The sequence below is a fragment of the Panthera tigris genome, chromosome X (genome assembly GCF_018350195.1).
Source record: "Panthera tigris isolate Pti1 chromosome X, P.tigris_Pti1_mat1.1, whole genome shotgun sequence".
Taxonomy (NCBI): domain Eukaryota; kingdom Metazoa; phylum Chordata; class Mammalia; order Carnivora; family Felidae; genus Panthera; species Panthera tigris.
The window spans coordinates 10,362,552-10,389,447 of NC_056677.1; the positions used below are offsets into that span (position 1 = coordinate 10,362,552).

The following is a 26,896-nucleotide window of genomic DNA, read 5'->3' on the forward strand; positions in this document are numbered from 1 at the left end:
CTAAGACAGTTTAAATATAAACCACATAGTAGGGGGAAAAAAAAAATACGCATCAGTGCCTCTGACTCTCAATGGCCATTTTGTCTCCAGCGTCTCTAGAACCTTTTGTGCAGAACAACAGAATAAAACACGTTTTGTCCCCGGGCTTGCGGATGGCCGTTGCCATGGCTGAGTTCATAAGAGCCCAGTGATTTGCCCCGAGTCGTCTGTGATCCTGGCTGCAGATTTAATGCTGGCTCAGAAGGAGGGACGGCAGGAACAAGGGCTCAGATTCTTCCCCAGGGAATGAGTGAGAGAGAGAGAGAGCGAGCGTGTGCAAGAGCGAGCGCGTGCGCAACACAGACTCTCTCACACACACACACACACCCCAGGCCCTCTAAGCTCCGCCTTCCCTGCTACTTTACTGGTTTCCAATGAGCCAAAAAATGGAAGGAATTAACCAAGGTTTGCAACTTTGAAACAACAGGCAACCGGAAAATGGAGGCAGACAGAATCCTACTTCAGAGAAACAACACTGAATGTCAGCAGACAGAGGCCACCCTCGTTCTGAAATGGCCTGAGCAGCGGTTCTCAACAGGGGGTGGCTGTGTCCCCTGGGGGACATTCAGCACCGCCTGGAGCTATTTTTGGTTGTCCTCAGTAGTGCCAGATGTCACCAGGGCCAAGGTGGGGAAATCAAGATCGCAGGAACAAAAAGTATCCGTTGTTGAGATCGGTGGTTTTCCGGTAGGGACGCTTTTGTCCTCCGGGGGCCTGATGGCAGGGGGTGGAGAGCTTTTCAGTCATTGCAACCCGGAGTACACCTTGGACACGTTGTAGGTAGGAGCCAGGAACGGTGCTGAACCCCTACGTCGCAGTGCGCCACCCTCCCACCGCACACGTGCGCACGGACACGCGACAGAGGATGACGGGGCATAAGACGTCAATAGCGCCAAGGGGGAGACCACCCGGCTCAAAGGTTACAAGAGCCGTCGCGGTCTGCGACAGATTCTACCATTAAAAACAAAAAAGTCTAGGGGGCCCCTGGGTGGCTTAGCCAGTGGTTGGGGGTCTGACTTGGGCTCAGGTCATGATCTCGCGGTTCACGGGTTCGAGCCCCACGTCAGGCTCTGTGCTGACAACTCAGAGCTTGCTTCGGATTCTTTCTCTCCCTCTTTCTGCCCCTCCCCTGCTCATGCTCTGTCTCTCTCAAAAATAAATCATTAAAAAAAAATTTTTTTTAAAGCCTTAAACTTTGTTTTAAAAACATAGAGCAGAAGTTCTCAAATTTTGCTGCAAGTTAGAATGGTCTGAAGAGCATTTTAAAGCCCTGATGCCCAGACTTCACCACTGACCCATGAAATCATTATTTCTGAAGGTGGGACTCAGGAACTAGGTTTTTGTCTTTTTATTTTTTTATGTTTTTTTTGTTTTGTTTTGTTTTGTTTTTTGGAGAGAGAAAGAATGCAAGCAGGAGAGGTGCAGAGAGAGGGACACACAGAATCCGAAGCAGGCTCCAGGCTCCCAGCTGTCAGCACAGAGCCCGACGTAGGGCTCGAACTCACGAACCTTGAGATCGTGACCTGAGCCCAAGTCGGACCCTCAACCGACTGAGCCACCCAGGTGCCCTGAGGTTTTCTCTTTTTTAAGGACACGCACAAAAAAGCTCCTCAACTGATTTCAATGAGCATCCAAGCTAAGGAATAAATGTCACAGAGAAAGAGGCAGCAAACCATGGCCCATGGGCCACACTGCTCTTCCTGTGGCCTGGGAACTAATAATGTTTTTTTTTTTTTTTTTCACATTTCTAAATGACTTTTTAGATGTCAAAGAATCACATTGTCTCATATTATTTTTTTTTTCACGACGCAAGTATATGAAATTCAAATTTCTGTGTGCATAAATAAAGTTTGATGGGAACACAGCCACATGCATCAGTTGACGGACTGTGTGTGGCTATTTTCAAGCTGCAAAGGCAGAGCTGAGTTGTTGCCACAGATATTTACCATCTGGTCCCTTACGGGAAAAGTTTGCAGAGCCCTGTTAAACAGTGGGGCCTCTCAAACTTGAATGTGCCTAGAAATTCCCTGGGGATCTCGTTAAAAATGCAGATTCCTGTAGGTCTGGGGAGAGAGGCGGTTCCTTCTTTCCTTCTGCATTTGTCACCCACTCCCCAGGACATTCTATTCTGCGTAAGGGGGAACCGGAACAGGGGTGGGGGGGGGGTAGGCGGGGACCAAGGCCCTGGGAGACCCGGGGACTCTTTCAGGGGGTCTGCCAGATTAAAACTCTTTTCATCAATAGCACTAAGGTGTGTTTTTACACCTTTTGAATGGTCTGTGCGACGCAACTTTGGGGGGCAGGGGCAGAAAGCACAACGTGTGACTGCTGTCTTGAGGAAAAGTTCTCGTGGAATGGAGTTGCGAGCTGAACTAGCACCCTTTTTTTTTGTTTTTGAGCATCCCTTTGTCTTGAATTAGTGACTGACAAACCATAGTTACTAAGACTTGGGTGTCTGGCAGAAATTGTCTCAAAAAAAGATCCGAGTGCACTAGCCTGTCCTGTCAAAGGAAACAGTTGACGGAATCCGTTTGTTGCCAACCGATGTGGGCAACGTGCACCTGCCGTAGTCAAAGTGCCAGCTTCCCAGTGCTTCAAAGACTTCTGGATGGACTTGGTGGCCGTATTCACAAATGAGACTTCTTTGATCTGGCACAACGGAACGTGCCAGTAGTTGGAAGACCCGCACAACTCAGAGAACCAATGCTTTCCACAGGACCGACGTGCAACGTTACGTGACCACCTGAATACAGAGCCAATCGAAGTGCAAGAGAGCGCCACAGATTTTAAAGGAACAGAACACAAAAAGGTCACAGGTATGGCGGCAGAGTCCGCGTTACAAACGAGCTTTAGGAATCCGCCCCCCCTGGTTGGATTTTGGTGTATTATGGAAAGGCCATTAACACATTCCTCCAGTCTCCAACTATATCTGCAAGAGACCAAGTTTTTCAACCAAAGCTAGTTATCCAAGATGCCTCTGGATAAGTGCCGACGCGGACAGGAAAACGCAGCTGGCTGACAGAGAGCAGAGAGTAAGGAAATGTGCAAAAATCTAACACAATAGGACCCTTCTCCCTGAAATTTTACTTTGTTTTGAAAAGTACTTCTCTTTCCTAAACACTATTTACGTTAACACGTCCTGGGTTTGTTGTTGTTATTTTAAATAAGTATGTCCATTTAATAATAAATGGGGTATAATTTCTAATACAGAAACTATTTAGAGACATAACCCACATCACCAAAGCTTTTTTGGGGTCTGTTATTTTTAACAGTGTAAGTCAATGGGTGCGGGAGGGGGGGCTTCCTGATAAAGCACTAAACGGCAAATCACTTGAATGACCATTTGCACCCCCCCCCCCCCCGGTTCTCTCTCGACCTTCTTAGAGTCACCGACATAAAAGTCCAACTGTACGATGCTAAGAATGTTGAAACTATTTTGAATGATGCAAAAGAATCAACAAAGTCAAGAAGCAGACACTTGCCGGTCTCTTCCTTGGCCCCTCGCGGGAACCGGCTCTGGTTTTCCTAAAGATCGCACGTGTGCTCTGTGCCTAGTTTCTAGGTCTGGGGGTGCATCACTGGGGAAGTGGACACAGAGTAGGGGAAGCGAGCTCTAAGTTCAGATGACACAGATGTGAAAAGCAGGGAGATCGGCAGGGCGTTCAAGAAACTGGAGAACTCCCCACAACAGTGAGCTATAGCAGCGGTCGACCTCCCGGACCGTCGGGGCGAGAGCATCTGTGCATTCCCGGCGGATCGCTGCTGTGTGAGAGGCACTAGGCCGGCCCTGCGCGGCCGCGGAAGGGTGGCCTGGGGGACATAAACACACGAGAAATCATTTAAGAAGGGACACCGGGAGTGAGGTAGGGACAGATAAGGAAAGGGCGATGGGGGGGTGGCGGTGGGGGGGGCGGCAGAAGTGTAGACAGGCCTTGAGGAACAAGCAGATCCTGTGGTTAGGACAGGTGGACACGCATGTCGGGAGGAGAGCAGGCCCAAGGGGACGAGGGGCGCGTGGGAGAGCTCAGGATGTGAGGACACCACGGCAGCATCGGGGAAGAAGGCGGGAAGGGAGGTGGGGCCCTTCTGCGGGAGGCCTCCCAGCCAGCCCCCCAGGCCTCGTGTGCCTCACTTTGCAGGCAGCGGGGACAGAAGGCAGGTTTGGGAGCAGGCCAGTGACGCGGCCCGAGAGATGCTTGTAAGAAATTCATCCGGCCGGCTGTGTAGGCAGGACTGGAGGGGGTGCAGAGCAGCCCCTCCCCCGGTGGATGGGGGCAGGATAGGCCTTTAATCAGAGGGCACAGCGCGTGTTCAACAGAGGCAGGAAGGATGAAAACCGGACAGGGATTGGAACCATTAAGCAGCTTTTAATAAGGAAACACCAGGCCCAAAATGGCGTCACTTAGGCCAAGTCCTCAAACCAGGGGCTTAATACCTAGCCTAAGTGCTGTTTCAACCTCTCCCAGGAATGCAGTCTTAACCGCTCAGTCTGGAACTTTTTCAGTCAGCCCCGCACCAGAGAGTCTGCCACAGGGGCCTTCTCCATCCCCTGAAGAAAGATGAGGTCCTCCGCATGGTAAGACCCCTTGCTTTTCCCCGCTAAGGGAGAGGGGCCTTGACTGGAACAATGCTTCTCTTCGGCTAAAACTTTCCTGCCCTCCACCCTCTGTCTGTGGAAACCTTCCAGTTTGAACAAATATTCAGAGCCCCTCTACTTGCTAGACGGGATGCACCAATGGATTCGTGAATCATTTAACAAAACCAATTAGATCTTTAAAATTTACTCAGTTGAATTATTACTTAACACAGTCAACATCACACCACATTTTATAGGAATGGCTTGGCGAGAAACAGTGAAAGAATTTATGCGAACAAATCATCATAAGGGCCATTCCCGAGAATGCAAACTAATCCGGAGAGACGGAAAGCAAATCAGCGGTTATGTGGAGGGCTAACGAAGGGACCCCGGGACCCCTGCAGCTCCATGGATGTGTCACCATCTGCCTTGTGCTGCTGGTTTCACTGGCACATTCGTACGTCACACTTATCAAGTAGGCCACTTTAAATGTATGCACTTTATTACGCATGTCAATTATACCTTTGAAACAGTAAAAAGACCTGCTTCTCAAGTCTGATTTTTTTTTTTTTTACAAAAGATGCCAGAAAATTCGAAAGGCTGTGAATCCTCTTGGGGAGCTAAGGACTAACAGCAAAAGGCAGGAGCCACAACCACCACTCGGTGACAGGGAAGTGAAAGGGCAATTGCCATCAGGAGAGAAGACCTTGCTCTAGCTAGAGGGGATGAAGGATGTGCTTTTTACGGCGTGTGGCAGGCGGCCTCCTAAGACACGCCCAAAGATCCCTGATCTTCACACGCCTGTGTAATTCCCTCTCCCCGCGGGCGGGCGGGAGGGACCTAGGGACTTGCTTCCCTGATGAGGTTTCCAAAGACCAGAACTTCTGTCTTGCTAGCACCTTCGCCCTCCTCCACTCACTTGCTCTAATGAAGCCGCCTGCCGTGTCACGAAGGAGCCACGGGAAAGCCCGCGTGGCGAAGGACCAAGAGAGGTCTTGGGCCAACTGTCTGCGAGGGACCGAGTCCTGCCAACGAGCACAGCAGCAAGCTGGGAAGTGGATTCTTCCACGGTCGGGCCTTCAGATGAGACTGCGGCCTCGGCCAACCCTTGCGTGGCGGCCTCGTTAGAGACCCAGAGGCCGCTGAGCCAAGCCCAGACTCCCAAGCTACAGAAACTGAGAGAATATATGTTGCTTCTACCGGCTAAGTTCAAGGCTAATTTGCCATGCAACAGAAGAGAACCACAGCTCTACAGCAGAATCCTTTCACACGTTAGTAAGTACGGAAAGATGCCATGACGACATAAAAAACGTCAAGAGGCGTTCACGTCAGATTCAGTAGCACCGTCTGCTGAGGATGTGGCGATCTGGTGTGGGGCATCTTGATGGTAAGCACGTATACAAGTTGCCTCTGGGTTTCAAGTTGCCATTTTCTTCAGAAAGGTGTTTTCTGAACTGATATGATCCTCTGCCAAAGGTGGTATAACGAGGAGCTATTCTCCTCACCAAGGTTATGACCCTCTGGGAGTACAGCAGTGTCGCTCCAACCGCAGAGGGCACTGATTAAAACATACCAACTTCCCGGGACGCACCCCGAGGCGGACGCATCTCGGGATGGTGCAGAAGGAAACAGCTCAGAGAAGGACTTGAAAGAGACCAGAGAGGCTGAGCTTCCAGAAAGAGCCATGGTACTCTCTGAAACAGGGCTGGGCTTTAGCCTAAAGCCTGTGAACGGCGGATCCCCTCGGGGAGCAAGAATTTTGGGGGCTGGAGAGAAGAAGGAGAGGGAGTTTGAAGATCTCAGGAAAGGGAGTGATTAGCAAATCACTTGGGTGCTGCCTCCCCTAAGTAGATTAATTTTGCAACGTGGGCTAAGAATGCAAGTACTTTAAGTCAGGGGTTGGCAGGATTTCTCCCCCCCCCCCCCCCCCCCCCCCCCGTAAAGGGCCAGACAGCAAATATTTCTGGCCGTGCAGGGGCACGGGGTTACAACCACTCAATTCTGTTGTTGTGGCAGAAAAGCAGCCACGGACAATCTGAACGTGAACAGGTGTGGCTGGTTCTGACGTTTTACCACAAGAGTTATTCCTGGGGGGTGGGGGGGGGGGGGGGGGGGGGGGGGAGAGCACTGTCCACAGAAGATTCCAGATAAAATGCAGGCATGATGATCGTCAGAGAAAGCCTCATCCCACCTAAATGACTCTCTGACACCCAGAGCTTTCTGTTTAGCACAAAAGCCATTTTATATAAGCTTCTGACAGACGTGGCAACGCGTGGGTGTGGGTGGCTTATTTGTGAGCGAGCAGAAGGGATGCCCGAAAGGACACAGCCTAGGGGGCGGGGGGGGGGGGGCAGCCTCGAGTCTCCAGCAGCAAACTTCAGCTCCGTCCCAACCACTTCGCAGTATCTCCCGTTCGCTCTAAGGGTGGCAAAGGGTCTCCAGACACAATCCAGTTTCGTTAACTCTCAACAGAAAACACAGCACACGAGGGGTGTCGTAAAGGAAGCCGAGACCAGATGTCACTGTGTCGAAAAGACTGAGAATCACTGCTTTGAGTAATCCACGTCGGTGTCCCTAAAACCAGAGGTGTCGGACAGAAAGCCCCAGACCAACATTCAATAGTGATCGATCTGCTTTGCGTCTCGGCTCCGTTCGTTTGCCGCCTCTGAGCGCGGTTACATAATCAGGCGCTAATCACAGGCTAAGAACATAGCTGACAAAAAAAAGAACAGTCACGAACAAGAAATTATATATATTTGGCTGACATAATCATAGTCTTTGGTAAATACGCCATAAAATCGTTAACTGCCGTATATGGCACATTTTTTTGGTGAAGATGCACGCAGGTGATTTGAAAATGGAATAAGTGAAGGGCGCCTGGGTGGCTCAGTCGGTTGGGCGTCCGACTCCAGCTCAGGTCGTGATCTCACGGTTCGTGGGTTCGAGCCCCGCGTCGGGCTCTGTGCCGACAGCTCAGAGCCTGGAGCCTGCTTCGGATTCTGTGTCTCCCTCTCTCTCTGCCTCTCCCCTGCTCATGCTCTGTCTCTCAAAACTAAACATGAAAAGAAAATTATAGCATGAACCTAAGCTGTAATACACTTACGCTGCGTCCACGGTTAGCTTCTGCTTCAGCGGAAACACCGTGACTTACCGGAAGCCCTCGGACTGGGCCGTGTGAAGGAAGAAGGCTTCGCCAACCAGACTCTCGCGAACAGGGAGGCCCGGCCATCGGAGTCCAGCAAGCAGCACGACCACACCGCGGGTTACAGGGGACACCCAACTGCAGAGCCTCGACGGTGTCCGCAAAAAAGATTAAGGTTCTTTTCCCCCTTGAAATATGGTTCAAGGGTATTCAGTGAAGACCCCACATTTGGCGGCCTGACAGCCCCAGGTTAGGAAAGAGCGACACCCCACAGCGACCCACACCCGATGGCACTTCCCGGCACGGGGGCTTCCTGCTCGACTCTCAAGAGCAACACCCACATTCCCCCCCACCCACGCTCTCCCCATACCCTCCAGAGTGAGTAGTTCCTACGTGAGAGGGCTCTCTCTCTCCACTTCCAGAACGATCTACGGCCGGCCGTCTGAAACCAAGTATCAGAACAGTTTGGAGCGGGGAGCCAGGCAGAGAGGGAAGCGGTGATGGGCAGAGGGGGCGGTCCTGCTGCTCGGCTATCAGACGGAAGGCTGAGGAGTCATCCCTGGTCCACCTGCTGATAGCGGTGAAGGACCAGCCTCCTGCAAGTCGCCGGACTGTATTCAAGAAGGTGAGGAGGGACATTTGAGAATTTCTCCCAAGCTCCCGGTAACCTTCTCCTCGCCCTCTCTTGGCCGCAAGGAAACAAACCTTTCCAGCTTTCCCTGCCCCTCCCCCACTCTCCTTCAGCAAGAGTTTCAACAAAGGAGTGAGAGATCAAAGGCCACTGTCCCTGCAAGGAGCCAGGACTCCGTGCCTTAATGACCACATCTCCATAAACACAGAGGGAAGGACTCCCTGAAGCCATTCTCAGCCTTTTCCAGAGAGAGAGATTTCTAGATCTCTTGAGGATAAAATCCCTTCGATTCCTTCCCAGTTCTCCCTTCTTACTCTGAGCCTTCCTCTAAATTATTGCTTCTCTTGGGGCGCCCGGGTGACTCGCTCGGTCGAGCATCCGACTCTCGCTGTAGGCTGAAACCGTAGTTCGTGGGATCGAGCCCCCCGCGTCAGGTTCTGCGCCGACAGCGTGCAGCCTGCTCGGGATTTTCTCTCCCCCCCTCTCTGCCCCTGCCCTGCTTGCTTGCTCTCTCTCTCTTAAAATAAACAAACATCTAAAAGGAAGTCAATTAAAAAAAAAAAGAAATTAGTGCTTCTCAACCTTAATGTGCGATGGAACCATCTGGAAGTCTTGTTGAAATGCAAATCGTGAGCCGGCAGGTTTAGACTGGGGCCTGTGACTGCATTTGTCATAAGCTTCCAGGTGATGCCAATTCTGCGGGTCCACAGATCACCCTTTTCTAGCAGACGATTTCCCTCCTCTCAGACCCCACTCTGAAGCCTGCCATCGCACACCTGGCAACGGCAGCCTCGAGTATTCCCTACACGTCAAGCATGACATTCCATCGAAGGCAGGCGCGTCATTGAGTATTCCTTCTACTGCCACCAGCCCAGGCCCCCGGGCAGCATCACCGGGGATGGTCCATGCGGCCACCACCCTCGGATTTCCCGCCGGCCTGGAGAACATGTGGATATCACCTGGCCAAAGCAGTTACGAGATGAAAAAGAAGAAAAAAGAAACCGATGGCAAAGGTTAGTCATCCAAGTCCCCAAAATGTAATTCTACTGGGAAGTTACGCCAGAAACGAGGAACATCAAAGGATCAAGGTTTGCAAAGCAAAGGGGAACCACTTGGACTTTTCTAAAGGGGAATAAGCGAGTTGGGGTTAGGAGGGAGAGGGGTCACGGCTCTAAGAGCTGCGTAGGTGGGAGAGGCGTCTTCCTTTGGCAAAGATCTGCTCAGCCTCTCTCAAACCTCCCCCCCCACCCCTGGAAAGAAACGAGAACTCTGGAAAAAAAAAAAAAAAACCCACCAGAGCCATATGGAATTCTCTATTTTTTCCCTCACACCATCTGGTTTGGGATCTAAGTACAGAACGGCAACTGCGATGATTTAAGAGCCAACGAAATCTCCAAGCAACTGGGAAGGCGCTAACGTGGCTGGGCTCGGTCCCCTCACTCCGGGGCCCCAGCTGCCTTCTTCGTACCTTGCCGCGTAAGGTCTGCGCGGCTGGCTCCGGCCACGCACGGTGCCCGGTGGGTGTGGGTGCCACAGAGGCGTATTTGTTCCAATTATTTTAGCCAGTACACAAAAAGGGAAAACTGCGTGCGGGGAAAGGCCGTCACAGGGTCTGGGAAGATGATTCTCTACACCGAGTTCAGTTTCCTCCTGCTTAGATGAGAGCCTGCCTGTTCACGGAATTCTCACCTGTTAAGTGCCACCAGCGACGGGACACTATCAATAGTTCGACACGTCTCATCGTACTGTTCCAGAATCTCCCAAACCCCGAAAGCGAAGGACTTGGGGTTCTTGTGTGGCTCATCTGGCCACAAGACCTGTTCCGATCTGAACTTGGTGACCAAATCTGACCTGAACGGGCGAGCGACTGTTCACAGGATCCACGTGCCAGACTTGGGCTCTCTAGGGAGACGAGCGTGCTGGGCCTGTGGGAGCGCCCAGGCCTCGCTGGAACAGCGTGCAGCACACGGGGTGTGCACCCAGTTATCTACCCAAATACACCCCCTCCCGCCCCCCTCCCCCCCCCCCGTGCCCTGTGCGCATCTCACGGTGCTGGGTTGGGGGTGGCTTTTTAACAAGAGTTTGAGATAGATACAGTTCACCTACACAAGTCGCCTGTCTTAAGTGCACAATTCAACGGCTCTGAGTGAATTCACAGAGTTGTACAGCCATCAGTAGAGCGTAACTTTAAAACATTCCCGTGACTCCCCAAATCCTCAGCTGCTGCCCACTCCCCCTCTCCTCCAGCCTCCGGCAAACACGAACCCACCTTCTGTCTCTCTGCATTCGCCAATTCTGGAAACTTAACATAAATGGAATCAGACAAGAGTTGGTCGCTTACATCTGGCTTCTTGTACTTAGCATGTTTCTGAGATTCATCCATGTTGTCGTATATCAACATTTATCCCATCTTACTGCTGAGTAGCATTCCGCTATGGATATATCATGTCTGACAGCACTTTTTAAAATATTTCTTTATTTTGAGAGAGAGAGAGAGAGAGAGAGAGAGAGAGAGAGAGAGAGAGAGAGAGAGAGGCGCATGCAGAGAGAGAGGGAGACAGAGAATCCCAAGCAGGCTCTGCACTGTCAGTGCAGAGCCAGTCGCGGGGCTCGATCTCACAAACCGTCTAACGGGAATTCTTAAATCAAGATCCCAGAACCCTCTCCATTCTTTAAAGGATCTAGAAGAACAAACGTCTGACGTGACTTCTTGCCCGCTCTTCCTAACTGGCACAGCGAGTGCGCACGCGCGTGCACACATCCACACACACACACACACACACACACACACACACACACACAGCTGGTGCCTGACAGTCACATGTCAGAATAAGGAATGCGTAATTCAAGATGTACAATTAAACCCAATGTCACGTTTCGTGTTAATTAACCTGAAGCCACAAGTTAGGTTTCAAACAAAAAAGTTCTACTCAATTAACTAGAGGCGTTACGACTCCGTAACTCAATGCGTGTCTTACACTCTACGTCAGGGCTGCTCCTTCTCCAGTTGGAGACCCCACCCTGTGGCTCCTGACGGGTTCCCGAAGAAACACGCGGCGCAAGGACTTGGGAGGACAAAGACGACTGTTGTCGGGTTGATCTGATCCACCACCGTCCCTTTTGATCCGCGTCTTAAGTAACTTGAAGTCACGGGAGTTTTAGCCGACCGAGCTGGGTTAGTAAGACCTGTGTAGACTTTGGGGACACGGAGGGCGGGTGTTCACACCGCTCACTGTTCTCCCTGCTTCTGGACCCCCACGTGTCCCTCCAACCTGGCACCTTGCAGTTCTGCAAGACTAGCGTTCCTTGAGAGCAAGGAAATGGGAAACCAGGCCCAACAGACCTACCTGATGGGATCGAGCACACAGTTATCCGATCCTCGTGTCACGGGCTTGCATTTTTCCTTGTCAGAGACAATGACTGATGTTCAGACAGAGCGCTCCAAAGCAGTGGGGCCAGGAGGCCCACGGGGGACCCTCATGGTACTCTCGGAGCCAAGGCTCCTGGAGCGTCCCGGCCCCGGTCTTGGTGCCATGGAGGACACACGTGCCACAGACCTCGCCCCGCCCCCCCCCCGCCCCTTATGGGTTCAGACATTGGAAATTTCGGAGGTAACCCAAAGGTTTATGTCATTGCACACTGCTCCCTTTGAGAAGAGGAGGGGAGGGCGAGGACAGGGGAAGGAGGGAGAAGAAAGAGGCAAAAGATGGGGTGGAATGGAGAGGAGGAGAGAAAAACAAAAGATGATGACAAAAATTTTAAAGGGCCAATGCCACCCGCGCCCCTGGGAACAAATTAACGCATCAAACACAACATGAAATATCACCACACTGAAAATGCCATCACAAATATTAAGGGTAACAGTTGACTTGCTATTAGATTCACCCCGAGGCTGTATTTACCTGGACTGCTCAAGGGGCTAGCCCTGTCCCCCAGGGTTGGCACGGGATGATACTGGTGGTTCTTTGAGCCTGGGTACATCCAGTGGTACCTGCCAATTTCCATTTCAGCTCTGCTGTTCACTGCCAATTTCAGGTGGCAAAGAGTCAGTGTCTCTATCTCCGGCAAAGATTATTTATCAGCATTTATTCTGTCACCATAGAGTTAAAAGGAAACGGGGCGTCTTTTCAAAAAAAGCTACTGAAATGCAACCTTTCCGTACCGTCTCATCAACCAGGCAGGATGAATCGAGACCGTGGGGAGGCTCCTCCGTTCTTGAAGTTTGCACAGCTCCGCAAAATTGCCTTTCTCCTCCCTTACTGTCGCCATTGCCCCCCCGCCCCCCGCCGCCCACCCCCAAAAGGCTCCCTTTGGACAGACACTATTCCTGACACAGAGTAGGCTGCTGGCAACTCTTAGTTGAATCACAACCTTGAAACCCCTAACAGCTCATGAGGACAGCTCTGGCCGGTTTCTGTCTGAGAATCCCGCAAAACCTCTCGAGGGATTACGCCCTGTGGGGTGCCACAGACAGTTAAGGATAAAAAATGATTCTGATGTTGACGTGGGCAATTATTCCATCAGAAGATCAGGTTAGAATGCTCCATTTGGCCCCTGCGAGTGCTGGGGGTAAGGCCTGAGCAGACGGCCACGTGATGAGGCAACCAAGCCCGCCCGACCGGGTGCGCTCAAGACCTCACAAAGCCTGGACGAGACCCCGGCTGCACCCGGCACGATCTCCGAAAACTCTCAAGGTTCTTTCCGACCGGGAAGGGGAGGCTTTTCTAGGTGGTGTTTTAAAGGAAGCCTTTTTGGGGGCGCCTCGGTGGCTCAGTCGGTCGAGCGTCCAACTTCAGCTCTGGTCATGATCTCAAGGTTCGTGAGTTCGAACCCCACAACGGGCTCTCTGCTGTCAGCACAGAGCCTGCTTCGGATCCTCTGTCTCCCTCTCTCTCTGCCCCTCCCCTGCTTATGCGCTCTCTCAATAAACATTAAAAAAAAAAAAAAACAATTTAAAGAAAGGTGGCTTCAAGGTAAAGCAGAATTGTCTTTTCAGAGACATTTGAAGACATTTTAGGGGGAAAATGGTGCTAGGGCAAGATCAGAACTCACGATGAAACTACGTGCCGCTGTTTGTGTTGTCAATAATGGGGAGGGCAGCTCGCACGTGCGGTGCTCGTGATGCACCGCCATCGTGTAAAGCACGCTGCACCTGTTACCTCAATAATCCAAGGTCTGCTATCTGCCACAGCCATCCTATGAAATCAGTACTCTTATTACTCTGTCTTTATAAATGGAGAAACCGAGGATGGGGAGAAGGGAAGTCACGTGCCCACGATCATGCAGCCAGGGGTGAAGGAGCCTGGGAATGAACCCGGGCCATCAGACTAGAGAGGGGACACGTGTGAAACCGCCAGATTACCCTGCTGCGTGGCCTCTGCATTTGCTACAAGCTTCCACTCTTGCCGAGGCAGCGGTTAGCTCAACAAGAGGTTTTCTGAGGTCCGCGTGGAGGTGAGTCGTGCTTCTGTGCCTCCGAAAGAAACGTCTCAGGTCCCAAGCTCCTGAGGTGATTTCAGGGCTCTGAAAAGGACTTAACTCTCCACTTTCCCTGGGTTTAGACTCTTGCCTTACTGCTCAGGAGCTTTCCGCTCAGATGTGGGTTGTGCTACATACTCCAAGAGCAAAGAAACCCAGTGGGGCTGGTGGAAAGAACCAGAGGCAGGTCAAGTGTCTGTGAGCCCTTCGCATCGACCTCAAGCAAGACGATCCCAAGTAGTTCGATCACTTTTGACCAGAAAAATGCTTTGTCGTCCTCTAAAAAAATTTCTCTCTCCATGCCCAACACACAGTAGGCGCCTACAAATAAATGAATGAGTTATTTGGCTGAAAGCGAGGCAGCACCCTGGGACCCCGTGGGTCCAGAAATGGACCTCCGGGCCGCCCAGCACACTGACCTCACCCAAGCCAGGCCATGCGATTCCCTGAACCTCTGTGCCCTAAGTTTGTGTTTCCTGAGCAAAAACATGGCGGCCACGCCAGACACGCTGAATTCAGCATAAAAATACTACCGCCCCAGCAGATGTGGAGACAGGATCAGCAAGTGGATGGCTTTTTTCCAATACTTCTGGGAAGGCCTTTCTCCAACAGTAAATCTTTAGATATGGAAGAAAAGAAAATCATGTCTCTTTTGTACATGTGAGCCAAACTTAACGACATTTAACATCAAACTAGTTCTAAAATTGCAAAGAGCACGGTATACGTTTTTTTGCTTAAAAGGACAGGGTCCCCGGCCTTGGAAGGGGGTCACGGGATCGCAAGGAGAAGCGTCTGCGTGAATGGCCTATTACAACACCGTCGATGCCAGGCAATTGGCAAGAGTTGGGAATATATACCCACACGCCAGGGAGATCCTGGCTTCTGGCCTACGGAGGGGAGGCTGCAAACGTTCCCCTTAGAGAGTAGAAGATCGAGATGGGCAGGAGATCACTCTAGATTGTTGAAGAAGCACACGAAAGACTGTGACATCTGAGACACAATGTATAGTTGGGGCTGACGGGAGCGGTTGTGGCTGATGGCGATAGTCACAACCGTGGCTGGTTGTCACCAAAGGTGGGTATGAAACAAACAATGGGCAATTGAGGAAAGGAAAACAAAACAATGCCTTGTGCTCTCTCTTTTTTTTTTTTTTCAATGTACTTAGATAATGTGATTGATTTATGCGACAAGGCTGAATAACTGAACTGCAGACTGGTATCCTTTCTAAGCATCTACGAAATTATCACTGGAAGCAACTAAGGGACAAAGACTGAGCTTCCTAGAAAGACCACAGTCCCTAGGCAAGGTCTTTGAAAGCTCTGTCATCCTTCATTTTTAGGTATTATTTAAAATAGTCAAGGAAAGCTACAACCACACTACAAAATATGGCGGAGGTCAGCAAACGACAGCCACCTGTTTTTGTAAATAAAGTTTTATTGGAACATAGCCACATTTATTGGTTTACTATCCATGGCTGTTTCATGCTACAGTGGTAGATTTGAGTAGCTACGGCAGAGACCGTGTGGCCTACAAAGCCTAAAATATTTACTCTCTGGACCTTTATGGATGAAGCGTGCTGACCCCGGATATGGTACATGGCCAGTAAGGCTTGAATACAGAAAGAAGTTAATGCAATCAATCAAATCAGCCTCCAGAAGAGGAAAGGACTTTATTTTCCCTCTATATGTTTTCTTTCTTTCTTTTTCTTTTTTCTTTTTTTTTTTTTTTGAAAAGAAACATCACTGGGCTGGCTAAGGATGAAAAGTTCTCCTCCCTGGTACTGTTGCCTGCTATTTAATCTGCCACCGATCGGCAAAATTATGATGAAAACCAAGACTCTAGGACACATAATGGTCCCTAAGATGACTTAGCACCCTTCTCTGACGTGAGCTGGGAGGACAGAAGACGAGCGATGTTTCAAAGGAGGATGTTATTAAGTGAATAAATCAACAAATGAATGAACCACCAGGTCCATTTGTGAAGCACAGACTGCAGCCTCCGTTGCTTAAAAGCCAGTGTGCGTCACCTTCTTCGTCTGTCCCACAGCCACCCCTCTTCCTGGCCAACCATCTCACGGGGTTGTACGTTTGGTTCCAAGGAGAAAAAAGCAAGAGGGTGTCTCTGGAACAATCTAATTCAGCGCCAGTCCCAGGAAGGGAGAATTTCCTGTGGGGGGACGCTCGCTGGCTACCTGCTCACAGTGATGTTCTCAGGTGCATCACTGCTAACAAGTCACTTTACCAGGATTATTTACATTGACTCGTAGTCTCAAGTAACAGGAAAGGGCAATTTGTCACATTACAACCTGAACCGCAAGATTTCCACTCAATTTCAAGGAAGGCAAATGTGGAATTTCCAGAAATGGGTCAGAATTCTTTTTCTGGTGAAATTGCAAGGCCAAGGCTTGAAAAATATGCCCATGGAAACGACAATATAAAAGCAGGAGATGCACCACATGGCTGAGATCTTCTCCGCCCTTAAGTTGTCTAAAAAAATAAAAAATAAAAATAATAAAGCCTGCTTTTCTCTACAGCCTACTCCCCAGACACCCTGTCTTCAAACGTCCTCCTTGGCAGGTTCTTAAAAGGGGAAAACTGCACCTAAAACTTTCTCTGTACCATATTCATATAATTAAATGTCAAGAAAAAAAGATCTCAAAATCTAATCATTTATAGATCACCACGAAGAGTGTAACGTGTCAAATGTGTCCCTCGGGGACTTTAGCACGCAGGCCATATATTCTATAAGAGTGCTTCTCTTCCCAGACAAAAAGGAAGAGGGCCCAAAGGGTACGCGCTTAAATTAAAGCAACAAAAACCAAACCGAGACACGTAAGGCATTACATCGATGCGATCAAAACATTTAAATGGATGCGTTCATTTTCTACGCGAGCCAGCAATCCGGATTCGTGCCTCACTCTGCTTTACGTCCTAGAATTTGTTGTTAATTACGCATCATTTCCGATTCGCTGCGTTTTCCTTCCTAGGTGGTCTGAGGTGTGGGACTCTCAAAATCATTTCAGCCGTGATTCCCGGCGCTTAACTAGCCCGACTCTAATTGTTTCCGCAGACTCCAATTTCCTACACGTAATCAAAGAATTTGCATCACAGATTTTTTTTCTGCACAATACGGCAATTGATTCGATTGTTTTTCTGCCCCTTGATTGAGTGCTCCCAGCAATTCCAGATGCGCTGGTCTTCACAAATGAATTGATATCAAGTAATACTCCACAGAAATAAATAGAAACATAGCTCTCCCTGTCTTCATTATTGAGGCCCATGATCTAGTGTCTTTGATTCTGTCTTATTCATTTCCTCTACTTATTCCATTTCAGCGATTCTGTTTACTCAGTCCTCATACTTGGATTTAATTTAATGCTTCCAATGTAAAAACGGTTATTTGTAATAACCTGGCATTCCTTACGTCCATCTGACAAGACCCGCTTGCTTTCCTTAAAAATTTCTGGAGATCACTAAATACCCCTTGGGAAATCTGACCTCCCAGAAGTGTTCTGCGGCAAAAGCAAGAAGGCGGTTTCAAAAACATGTATGCTTTTTTTTTTTTTTTTTTTGGATTTAGATGATTATTGTTTAAAATTGGAACACGGTCATTCTGATTTAAAGACACAGCTCCCTTTGTCCTGCCAAAGGAAGGGAGGCCAGCTAAAAAAGGCGAGGTCAATTTATAAAGCTAAGTTTAATTTATATTCTTAACAATAATCCAAATAATTCTCCGAAGCAACACTGCCTAAGCTACTGGGTACTAGCCATTGGGCAATAACACCCCAAGTTAAGAGGCAGGTCTGGTCCCTAGCACTAACTACTGAAAGCAAACGGGAAAGAAGGAACGGTGGGGGGGGGGGGGAAGAATAGACGTGCATGAAAAACTCTGTGGGGAGTGACAAAATGCATAGGATTAAATTTCGTAAATTAAATCCCTTGCTGCAAGGCTTAAATGAACCCCCCCTAAAAAAACCCGGATCCACCAGCTCAAGAATTATATAATGCATTCTCCAATTATCTCAGAATTTTACATGTATATTTCAAGGAAGTCAACATTTGTCTTATAAAATTCAAATTTGAAGGAACACTAGAGTGACAAGCGGGCAGAAACATTTCTGTCAACTTCGTGTGTGTGTGTGTGTGTGTGTGTGTGCGCGCGCGCGCACGCACCTAGAATGACAATGGGCGAGCAAACTGGAAAATGACAAAGGTGATACTCGTGTGGGTTTTGACTTGGGTGCAGCTGGCATATGAACTTGTTCGTCTACACGAAGATCAGTAGCTAAGCCATCCTCCAAATCAGCATTTATGGCGGGTCACAGAGCGATCGCAACCCCTGGGGGTGCTGGCCAAACACCTGACCTGGCCGGTGTTCTCACTCGAGCCCGTACGTACTATACGTGTGACGAGACCTCGTGTTAACCTGGCACTTGTGAACTGCCTCTGCAGCCAGTGTCGGTCAATTTTGGCAATTTTTAGAGTTCCTCCAGGAATTATCTTTTGCTTCTAGTTTTGTCTCTAAAACCATAGCTAACTAACGAGTTTTCACATACAGACAGCCAATCAGTGTAGTGCAGCCTGCAGATTTGGTATTAAATAGTGTGTAACTGACGTAAAGTGTCAGCAGTCCATGAAGACTCAACGAGGGGGAGAAACACGGTTGTGTAGTAAGGATTTTGTATTGGGCGTACGCTCCTCGTTTGCTTTTGCGGAGAAAAAAAAGAAAGGAATGTTTTTGCGGAGGCCGTGATGGTTTTATTAATGGCTTATCAATGGTTAATTCGGTTTCTCGATATGGCAAACCCAGTATGAACAAAAAGCGTGCACGAGATGAAGTCATCTACTCTCAGAGAAACGTTGCTATAAACTCCGAGAGACTTCCTCACAACAACGCTGTTACGTTATCATGCCCCCCTGAACTTCATCTCCAGTCGTCACGGAAATGAATCTTTTACTTTTATCTCCATTCCTCAAGCTTCATAAATACTCCCAGGAGCTTCTCTGATGGCTGTTTGGTCCTCCCATAAATTAAAAATCTATACGAGACCAGGCACGGCTTTTGTTTGCTTGTTTTGTTGGTGAGGGCGGGTAGGTTTCATGCAGGGATCGAATCAAACTACCAATTTTAAAATCAAAACGCTCCGTACCTAATGCCACTGAGTGACGCGGTGAAGAACGGCTGCAATGGCAAATTTCACGCGGTGCCTATTTTATCTAAACTTTGAAATTTACTTCAAAAATGAAACTGCTCCGTTTAGGATACGTCGTCTATTAAAGTACCCTTTCCAGAAGCGGCTCCATAGAAATTATAAGCAGGCAGCCTGTAGCCAAGCCTGCTGTCAGACAGAGAGTCCAACTGACATATCCAGAAGCACAACAGAGTTGGGCTCTCGCCCTGGAAAATCACTACTGCTTAGCGAGTGTCGGTGGACCCAGGGCCACGGGAGATAACCTGAGCGTGAAGGCTGGTGATACGAGAGCCACCGCAGGTGTAGAATCGGGTATCCTTCAGGGGAGCCTGTAAGTTTGGGTGAGGGAGACAGGTGAACGCATCTCACCGCATTGTAATTTAACGGTGGCTGAGCTGACGCCATGGGGTCTCACGCCTGACATCAGTTTCCATCTAGCAAAAGACAGATTAATTTTAGCTCCTATTTTCTGCCATTTTCTTACCGCAGAACACTTGTTTCTCTCGAAAAGCCCTTCCCTGTGTCAACATCGTGATGACATTCCCCTCCAGGGGACAAGACCTTTCCCGGTTCCCCTCCGCCCCTTTCCATCAGCACTAGGCGACAGAGCTGACGTCTCCTCTCTGAAGCTCCAACTGTCAAGGGTTATTACGTGTCACAGTCAGGAAAGAACAATCATATTCAATAAGAAAATCAGAAAATGTCCCAAATCACTACGGCATCAGCGGAACCCAAGCATATTTAGTACGTGTGCCCCTCCAGTTCGTCCTCGGCATGAGCAGAAAACAACGCGTTTCGTGTCCCCGCGCTATTACATGCAGAACGTGGGACCTAAGTTATGACTCATTCGATTAATGAAAAAGACAAAAAGACCATTTCCCCCATCCAGCTACCCAGGGTGACAAACTGCGGACATCCTTCTGGGAAATCCCATATGGGGCAGGAAGATCCGGAACACGAATGGGCAGAAGAAAGGCTGCTCTATGAATTTAACCTCAGCCTGGAGGACAAAAAAAAAAAAACAACAAAAAAAAACCCACCAAACCCACCCGAAAGCAAGACCATGCCAGAGGGATTGTTTCGGAACTATTGTACAAGAGACCCAAAACCGGGCTACCCCTCTCCAAGCACCCCCAGTGAAAAGCTGGAAACCGGCTATTGTCGGAGCGCTGGGTACCTTTTCTCTCTTGGCTTTGTTCAGTATTTTCCTCGGCTGCAGTTTCCATGGCTGGCTTCATACCATCCACCAAAAATGCTTTTCCCCGCTCCCCCGACACACACTCTTCCCCTCCTCTTCCTTTTCTCCTGGACTCCCCCTCCGCCTCTTATTTACACCGCGTGATTGAGAGGCTCTGTTCTCACTACAGTGGATTACAGTCCCTTCCAAGATGCAACGGACGGACGCGTCAGCGGCAGCTTCCCTCTGCCTACTGGTCCAGAGCCACAGCTGCCAAGGAGCCGGCGGCCACACGTCAGCGAGGATCCCAGTTATAACGCGGCCGCCCCGCGCGCCGGCCCGTCCCACTGCGGCTCCCGGGGGACAGCCGCGCCCCCGCCCCCCGCCCGCGCCCCCCAGCCACCGGCCAACTGCGCCCGCTGAATGCTAATCAGCTCTCCCAGGGCAGAAGAACACATTTGTGACATCAGAGGACGGGATGCGGAGGAGAAGGGAGAGAGCCCCCTCCCACCATGTGACTCAGCGGGGTCGGGACGTGTGCTCTCTTGGGAGAACGCGGGCCTTCCACCGCAAAGTCCTTCCTGGGGGCGGGGGGGAGGGGGGACCCCTTTATGGGGCATCACAGTTTGAGTCAAGTTCATTTACCCCGACCCCGGCAGAATACACTCAGAGGACTAGCCCATGGTCTCTATTTTACTTGCTTTCTTTCCTATTTGTCTTCCATGCAGTCTCTAGCTAGCTAGCTAGATTTGCAAAATATATATAATAATATTAATATATGATACAATTATGTATTACATATATTACAGTATATATATATATTATATATATATATATTAAAGACAGAAAAATACATCAGAGGGAAGAAAACCAGAAACGTGGATTCGACAATAGCTGTATGCAATCTGGCATTAGAATTCTAATCCGTTCTCTGTCTGTAACTAACATACGAGGCAGTAAGAGACACGTTAGCTCAAGCCCAATTCATAACAAGGTTTCCTTCCCTCCATATTTAAAAGCCTAACATGCCACAAGCCTATCTGGCTGACATTCTGGTGGCTTCTTGGAATGAAAATGGAAATACAATGGTTTTTCTTACTGGACGTGATCATTTCTACATAGAGCTGTATTCATTAGAACCTCTCCCTCAAAGTCAAAAGGGTGTTTTCAAGAGCATTCTAAATGTTCGGCATAAAGGCTATTATTGTGCCAATAATGACTGACTGCCGGTTTCACAAGCCTTCTTACGTACCCAGATACTATGGGACCACAGTTCTCAGCCCATCCAAGCATATAAAAGCCTTTATCACGGTCATAAGCCATATGTTTCCAAGCATCGCTGGTTTCTGTACCATGATTTAAACATTTGATTGACCCACTTACGTTCACCGTCTCTATTAAAGATCTTTCTAGACGCTCAAGTCAACTAGAGGGATGAATACTGAAAACCACGGGGTGAAGGCTTCCCTGACCGAGAAGAGCCTGCCAGTTGGTTGGGTTGAGCACCCACCTTAGAAGCAAACTTAAAGCCAAGTCAGAGGCCATTGTCTCCGGAAAAAAAAAAAAAAATCTCTTCCCAGGTTTGATGCTTTGTCGCTCAATACTTAAGAAAAAAACGTGTAAGATCCAGAATGGAAATCCTCCCACACCCTGATCTTTCAATGCCTTAGTTTTAGATAATCCCCAAAGCCTTCTACATTCAATACCCCGGGCCCCCCGGTGAGCCAGAAAAGATTTTGAAAACCAGTTTGGCCTGTTCCAACATTTTCTTTTAATTTTACTTCTCATTTTTCACGTTAACCATCCTCCTAGAAGTCCACACCCACAATCAACAATGCCTTTAAATTATGGCCCCAGACAATTTTATTGTCTCATGGCGAGAGAAGTGAGAAGCACGGCAGCCTACAATTTCAGACCTTCAAAAAGAGATTCACTTGCGATGCAACTGCCTCCGTGGGAAAACGTGATGATATGTCCGAACAGGACAGTCTTAAACATTTTTGCAAAGACTACTCGTGTGCACTCAGACCAAACGATGGAAACTTTTGTGACAGGCCTGTTCTCCCTTGGCAGTTTGAGAACGAAAACCAAAACAAATGTCAGTTCAGCACCAGAGCGGACGATCGTAATTAGCTCTGGTGTTGGTTTTATTTAAAAATTATCTAGTGAAACCATTCAATTAGAGAACTGGCAGAATAGAATACTTTTTTGACTATGACGTAAGAATATTATTTTTAGGGACACCTGGGTGGCTCAGTCAGTTGAGCGTCTGACTTCAGCTCAGGTCGTGATCGCGCGGTTCGTGGGTTCGAGCCCCGCGTCGGGCTCGGCGCTGACAGCTCAGGGCCTGGAGCCTGCCTCGGATTCTGTGTCTTCCTCTCTCTCTCTGCCCTCCCCTACTCGCACGTGCTCTCTCTCTCAAAAATAAACAAACATAAAAAAAAAAAGAATATTATTTTCAAATGTTGTTAAAGTAGGAAGGCAGAATATGGAAGATGCTCTGCATTAAATACGGAAGACTTTTTAAATTTAAGTACAACTCTGGTTCTGTGTCATAGTCCTAGAAAACAAAACCATCGGACAAAATAGTCACAAATTCTCCAGCTGACACCTCCATCTACTTTCACCTTGAAAAACTATATGCAAATGAGAAATTCACCATTTCTGCCTTATTCACAACTTCACCGCTTCCTTTTCGTCAGGCTGATGACGTAGGACGATTCTAGAAGTCACCTTTGTAACTTTATATGAAGCCTCAAAATCTCACTGAGGTCTATGAAAAACCATTTGAATTGGAAAAAAGCGGGATAGAAAAATGATCAACAGCAAGAGAGAAGAGCATACATTTCTAACATTTCTGAGGCACGCATCCATTTTTGGCCAGAGCAAGTGGATTATATGTACTGAGTAGGGTGGGAAATGTCTCATCAAACTGAAAATAATTCTTTGAGCCCCATGAGTGAAGTGAGTCTGACTGGAGGTAAGAATGCTTCTGAAGGTCAAAATTAAAAAAACAATCACGGACACGAAATGGACGGGTGAGAACAAACCATGTCAAATTGCTAATGTGGACTGTAGAATTGTGGCCCGTTCGGCGAGCACCTTCTACACGCTCACCCCTGCGGGGAGCACAGACTTTGCAGGAGACGGTGCCGGTCCCCAGGTAACCCGCAGACTAAGGGGCCACAGTGAACCCTCGTAACCAGGCGATCCCCCGCAAGCCCTCCAGGATCACAACACGGAAGATGAGACGCGGGAAAGAGAACTTGGGGAAAGCTGTGCGCGGAGCTGAGCTACTCCTGCCCTTTGGATGGGAAGTGCCAGGTAGGGGAGGGGAGGGGAGGGAAGCGTGGAGAAGGGAAGGAGAGTGGGAAAGGGCAGGGCAGGGTAGAGAAAGGGAAGGTAGAACAGGGAAGGGGAGGGCATCCCAGGAAAACCTGGAAAGCACACAAAAAGGAAAAGGGATGGCCCGTGGGGGGGGGGGGGGGAGCTGATTTTTCTGACTGAGGGTCCAGAGCACAGGGTGTGTGTGTGTGTGTGTGTGTGTGTGTGTGTGTGTGTGTGTGTTGGGGGTGGTGAGGGGCGGGAGGGAGAGGAAGGGATGGGGCTGGGGATCAGGGGGGTTGAACAGCCCACCTTGCTAATCCTGGAGGCAGCGGGTGGGGAGGGAAGGCTTGCAAACAGAGGTCATCCGTGCTTTACAAAGGTCATGGGGTTGGTGACGTAAAAGACAGAGGGGCAGGGTGGGGCCGGCAAACTAATGAGGAATCTCCCAGCAAGAGATCGGAGGGTCCAAACTACGGCCAGGGGCCAGAGGAGGAGGGGAGGATCCTGAGGACATCTCCCTGGATACTTAAGGCCTCCTGGGGATCGAAAAGGAGAAGAGGAGTGTGCAGTCTCCAGCCTGGATGAACGAAGAGACGGTCGCGGGATGAGCCAAAATGGGGACCCAACGAGGAGGAGGAAGACGTTTGGCAAGGAGACCAGCCCGGATGGTTTGGGGTACGCGGGGACACCCTGGGGGAGCTGTCCGGAAACATGGCTCCAAAGGAGAGGGGCTCACCAGAGACTTGGGAGTACAAGGCCACAGCTCTGCTCAAATGCCACCTTCTTGGGGACTGTCCCTGACTTTCTTGTGAGAGTAGCCCTGACGGGCCCAGTCCCCTTACCTGGGTTAATTGTTCATGACCCAACACCGATCCATCCAGGCATTTCCCTGCGGACTGTCTGTCTTCCCCCTACCATAGAAGCCCCGCACGGACAAGCGTTGTCTGTTTTGCTCTCTGCTGTGTAGAGAGCTCCTAGAACCAGCTCCTAGAACGGTCCCCGGCACGCAGGAGGCCCTCAACCTGTAAATGAATGGTGAACAAGGGGCCAGGGAGGACACAGACCAGACGTACTCTGAGATCAGACTTTAAGGGGCGCAGTCTCTTAAAAATAAAGGGACAGGGAAAACTTTAAAGGGCGGGTGAAAGAGGCTAAGGAGGAAAAATGAGAAAAGCTGGGGAACAAGGCCAAAGCAGAATTCGAGCAGAAGACGCTCCACGGGGGCCTAACGTGAGCGTCGCAGGTCGTCCAACACGGTAGAAGGAACAAAGAGGGGGAGGGCTGACAAGCGGAAAGTATCCTTTACTACCAAGTCGTCGCTGGAACTCCCTCAAGAAGAGTTCTGGGTGAAGGATGGTGCGGGAGCAAGACACCTCGGGCGCCTCCACCATCGTCACTCAGAATAGGAAGAACCCCCTCTGCCTCTCTGTCTTGGGCCAGCTTCCCACTTGTCAAGAGAATTTTGACTGTTCGTCTGCGATCCGTTCCAGGAATATCTTCCCGGGCTTTATTTTGTTACTGACGACTCTGGCCGCCAGTTCCGCTGCGTGTGTGTACATGTGGGGTTCCCCACACCGGCAAGCAGCTCCCCGACACCAACAGGAGGTCTTACGAGTCAGCTCATTTCTGACACTGTGTGCCCAGGGCGTGGCATCAGGTCCCACAGGTCAAGGGCTCAGTCACTTGTGCCTCTGACTGACCAGCTATACACCAGAGGTTCCAATGACCCCCTTTCCTTCTCGGGTTCAACGAATTTCCTAGACCAGCTTACGGAACGCAGAAGAACGTTTTGCCTATTAGATTACAGGTTTACTGTAAGTGATATTAAAGGATATGAATCAATAAGCTGGATGAAAAGACGCACGGGACAAGGTATGGGGAAAGGCCCGCAGCTTCTGAGCCCTCTCCCAGCACGTGACTGTCCCCAAATGTGCAGGTGCTCACCCACCCAGAAGCTCTCTGAACCCAGTCCTTCTGGGGTTTTATGGAGGCTTCGTTACAGAGGCACAATGATTACATCACCGGCCAGGGGTACAGATGGGGGTGGGGGTGGGGACGAGGCTGGAACTGAAAGTTCCAACCCTCTCCTCACTTAGTTGGCTCCGCTGGTGACCAGCCCCCAACCTTAGCTTCCAAAAGTCACCGCAGTCGCCTAAAACAAACAAGGCACCTATACGGCTCTCCGTTACAGGAAATTCCAAGGGTTCTGGAAGCTCTGTGCCAGAAATGAAGACCGAATATATATGTCTTCCAATAAATCACAATTACCCGGTCTCCTGCTAAATTTGCCTTACGTGTCTCACATGCCCGTGATCCACACAACTGATGAAAGAGATGAATGTGACAAGACCACAGTGAGAGAGACTTGTACAGGCCACTATGGACATCATCCTGGTCACCTGACTGGCTCGTGGGTTCATTCACTCCTTCGTCCATTCAACCAAGGTCCATTAAGCACCTATCGCACGCCAGATGTCGAGTCTCTGTTCCACGTTATGTGACCATTCAGTCAACTGGGAACTCATCGAGAATGGGATGAACCCACGGGAATGACACTCACCCTAGTCACAAGGCTATCAATCAAGTCACAAGTGTCACATGCCTACTCTTTCCACTTTTCTGGAACCACATTACAGATTTCTTCTCTTCAGAAGGACTCCTCGCTGGGAGTCATTCAATCATCGAGAAGGAGGTTTCCATATTTATTCCAGCTACTAATTCCTCTGAAATTTTTACATCTCAACCCACAGTTTTTTCCCCCTCCAAGCCCAGCCTCTCAGTACCCAAGACAGAACCTCCTTCATTTCCTTTCCACTTACCTCTTTTTCCATTCTCGTCACTGACGGGTTTCTTTATAGATCATCTCTCTTCTCCCGGTGACGGATGCTCCCTCCTTTCCAATGAGCCGGCATGCCTCCCTGACTCCCCCAGCCCCTTCTTGTCACTAAGACAGCACTTGTGGAAGCCCTCCTGCTGACCCCCTCCAACCAAGGCAAGCAACTCACAGCCAGTGGGTTTCCCTGAGACCTGTTCTTTCCACGGTTTCCGGGGCCTAGAAGGCCTTCACATGCCCAGGCATAATCCTTGCTGTGCCCTGCAAAGGAAATCGGTCCCCAGAGTGGCACCCCCAGCACCACAGACAGCCCCACTTGACGTTCTAGTGTGCCTGAATGAATTTGAAATAAACTGTGTTTTTAAAGAAATTTTTGTTAAGTGACTCCTATTTTCACATTATCTTCCCCATGATATAATTAAAGATGTGTCCTAGAAGCAGATATCAGAGGCCTGGAGGGAAAAGATTACCAGTACTGCGAGAATTCTTAAAGCTTACATTT

At 49.6% G+C, this 26,896-nt stretch overlaps 1 protein-coding gene across 3 annotated transcripts in view; it reads right to left on the reverse strand.

Annotated features, from left to right (window-relative positions):
• Positions 1-26,896, reverse strand: part of GPM6B (glycoprotein M6B) — a 147,577-nt gene that overhangs the window by 19,328 nt on the left and 101,353 nt on the right. For 2 of the 3 annotated variants that reach the window (XM_015541036.2, XM_042974754.1), the window contains exon 1: positions 20,235-20,295. The exons of the other annotated variant lie outside the window; for it this stretch is intronic. In XM_015541036.2, the coding sequence (XP_015396522.1) occupies positions 20,235-20,295 (61 nt within the window). Of the gene's footprint in view, positions 1-20,234; positions 20,296-26,896 lie in introns of those variants that run through there. 3 annotated transcript variants of the gene reach the window in all.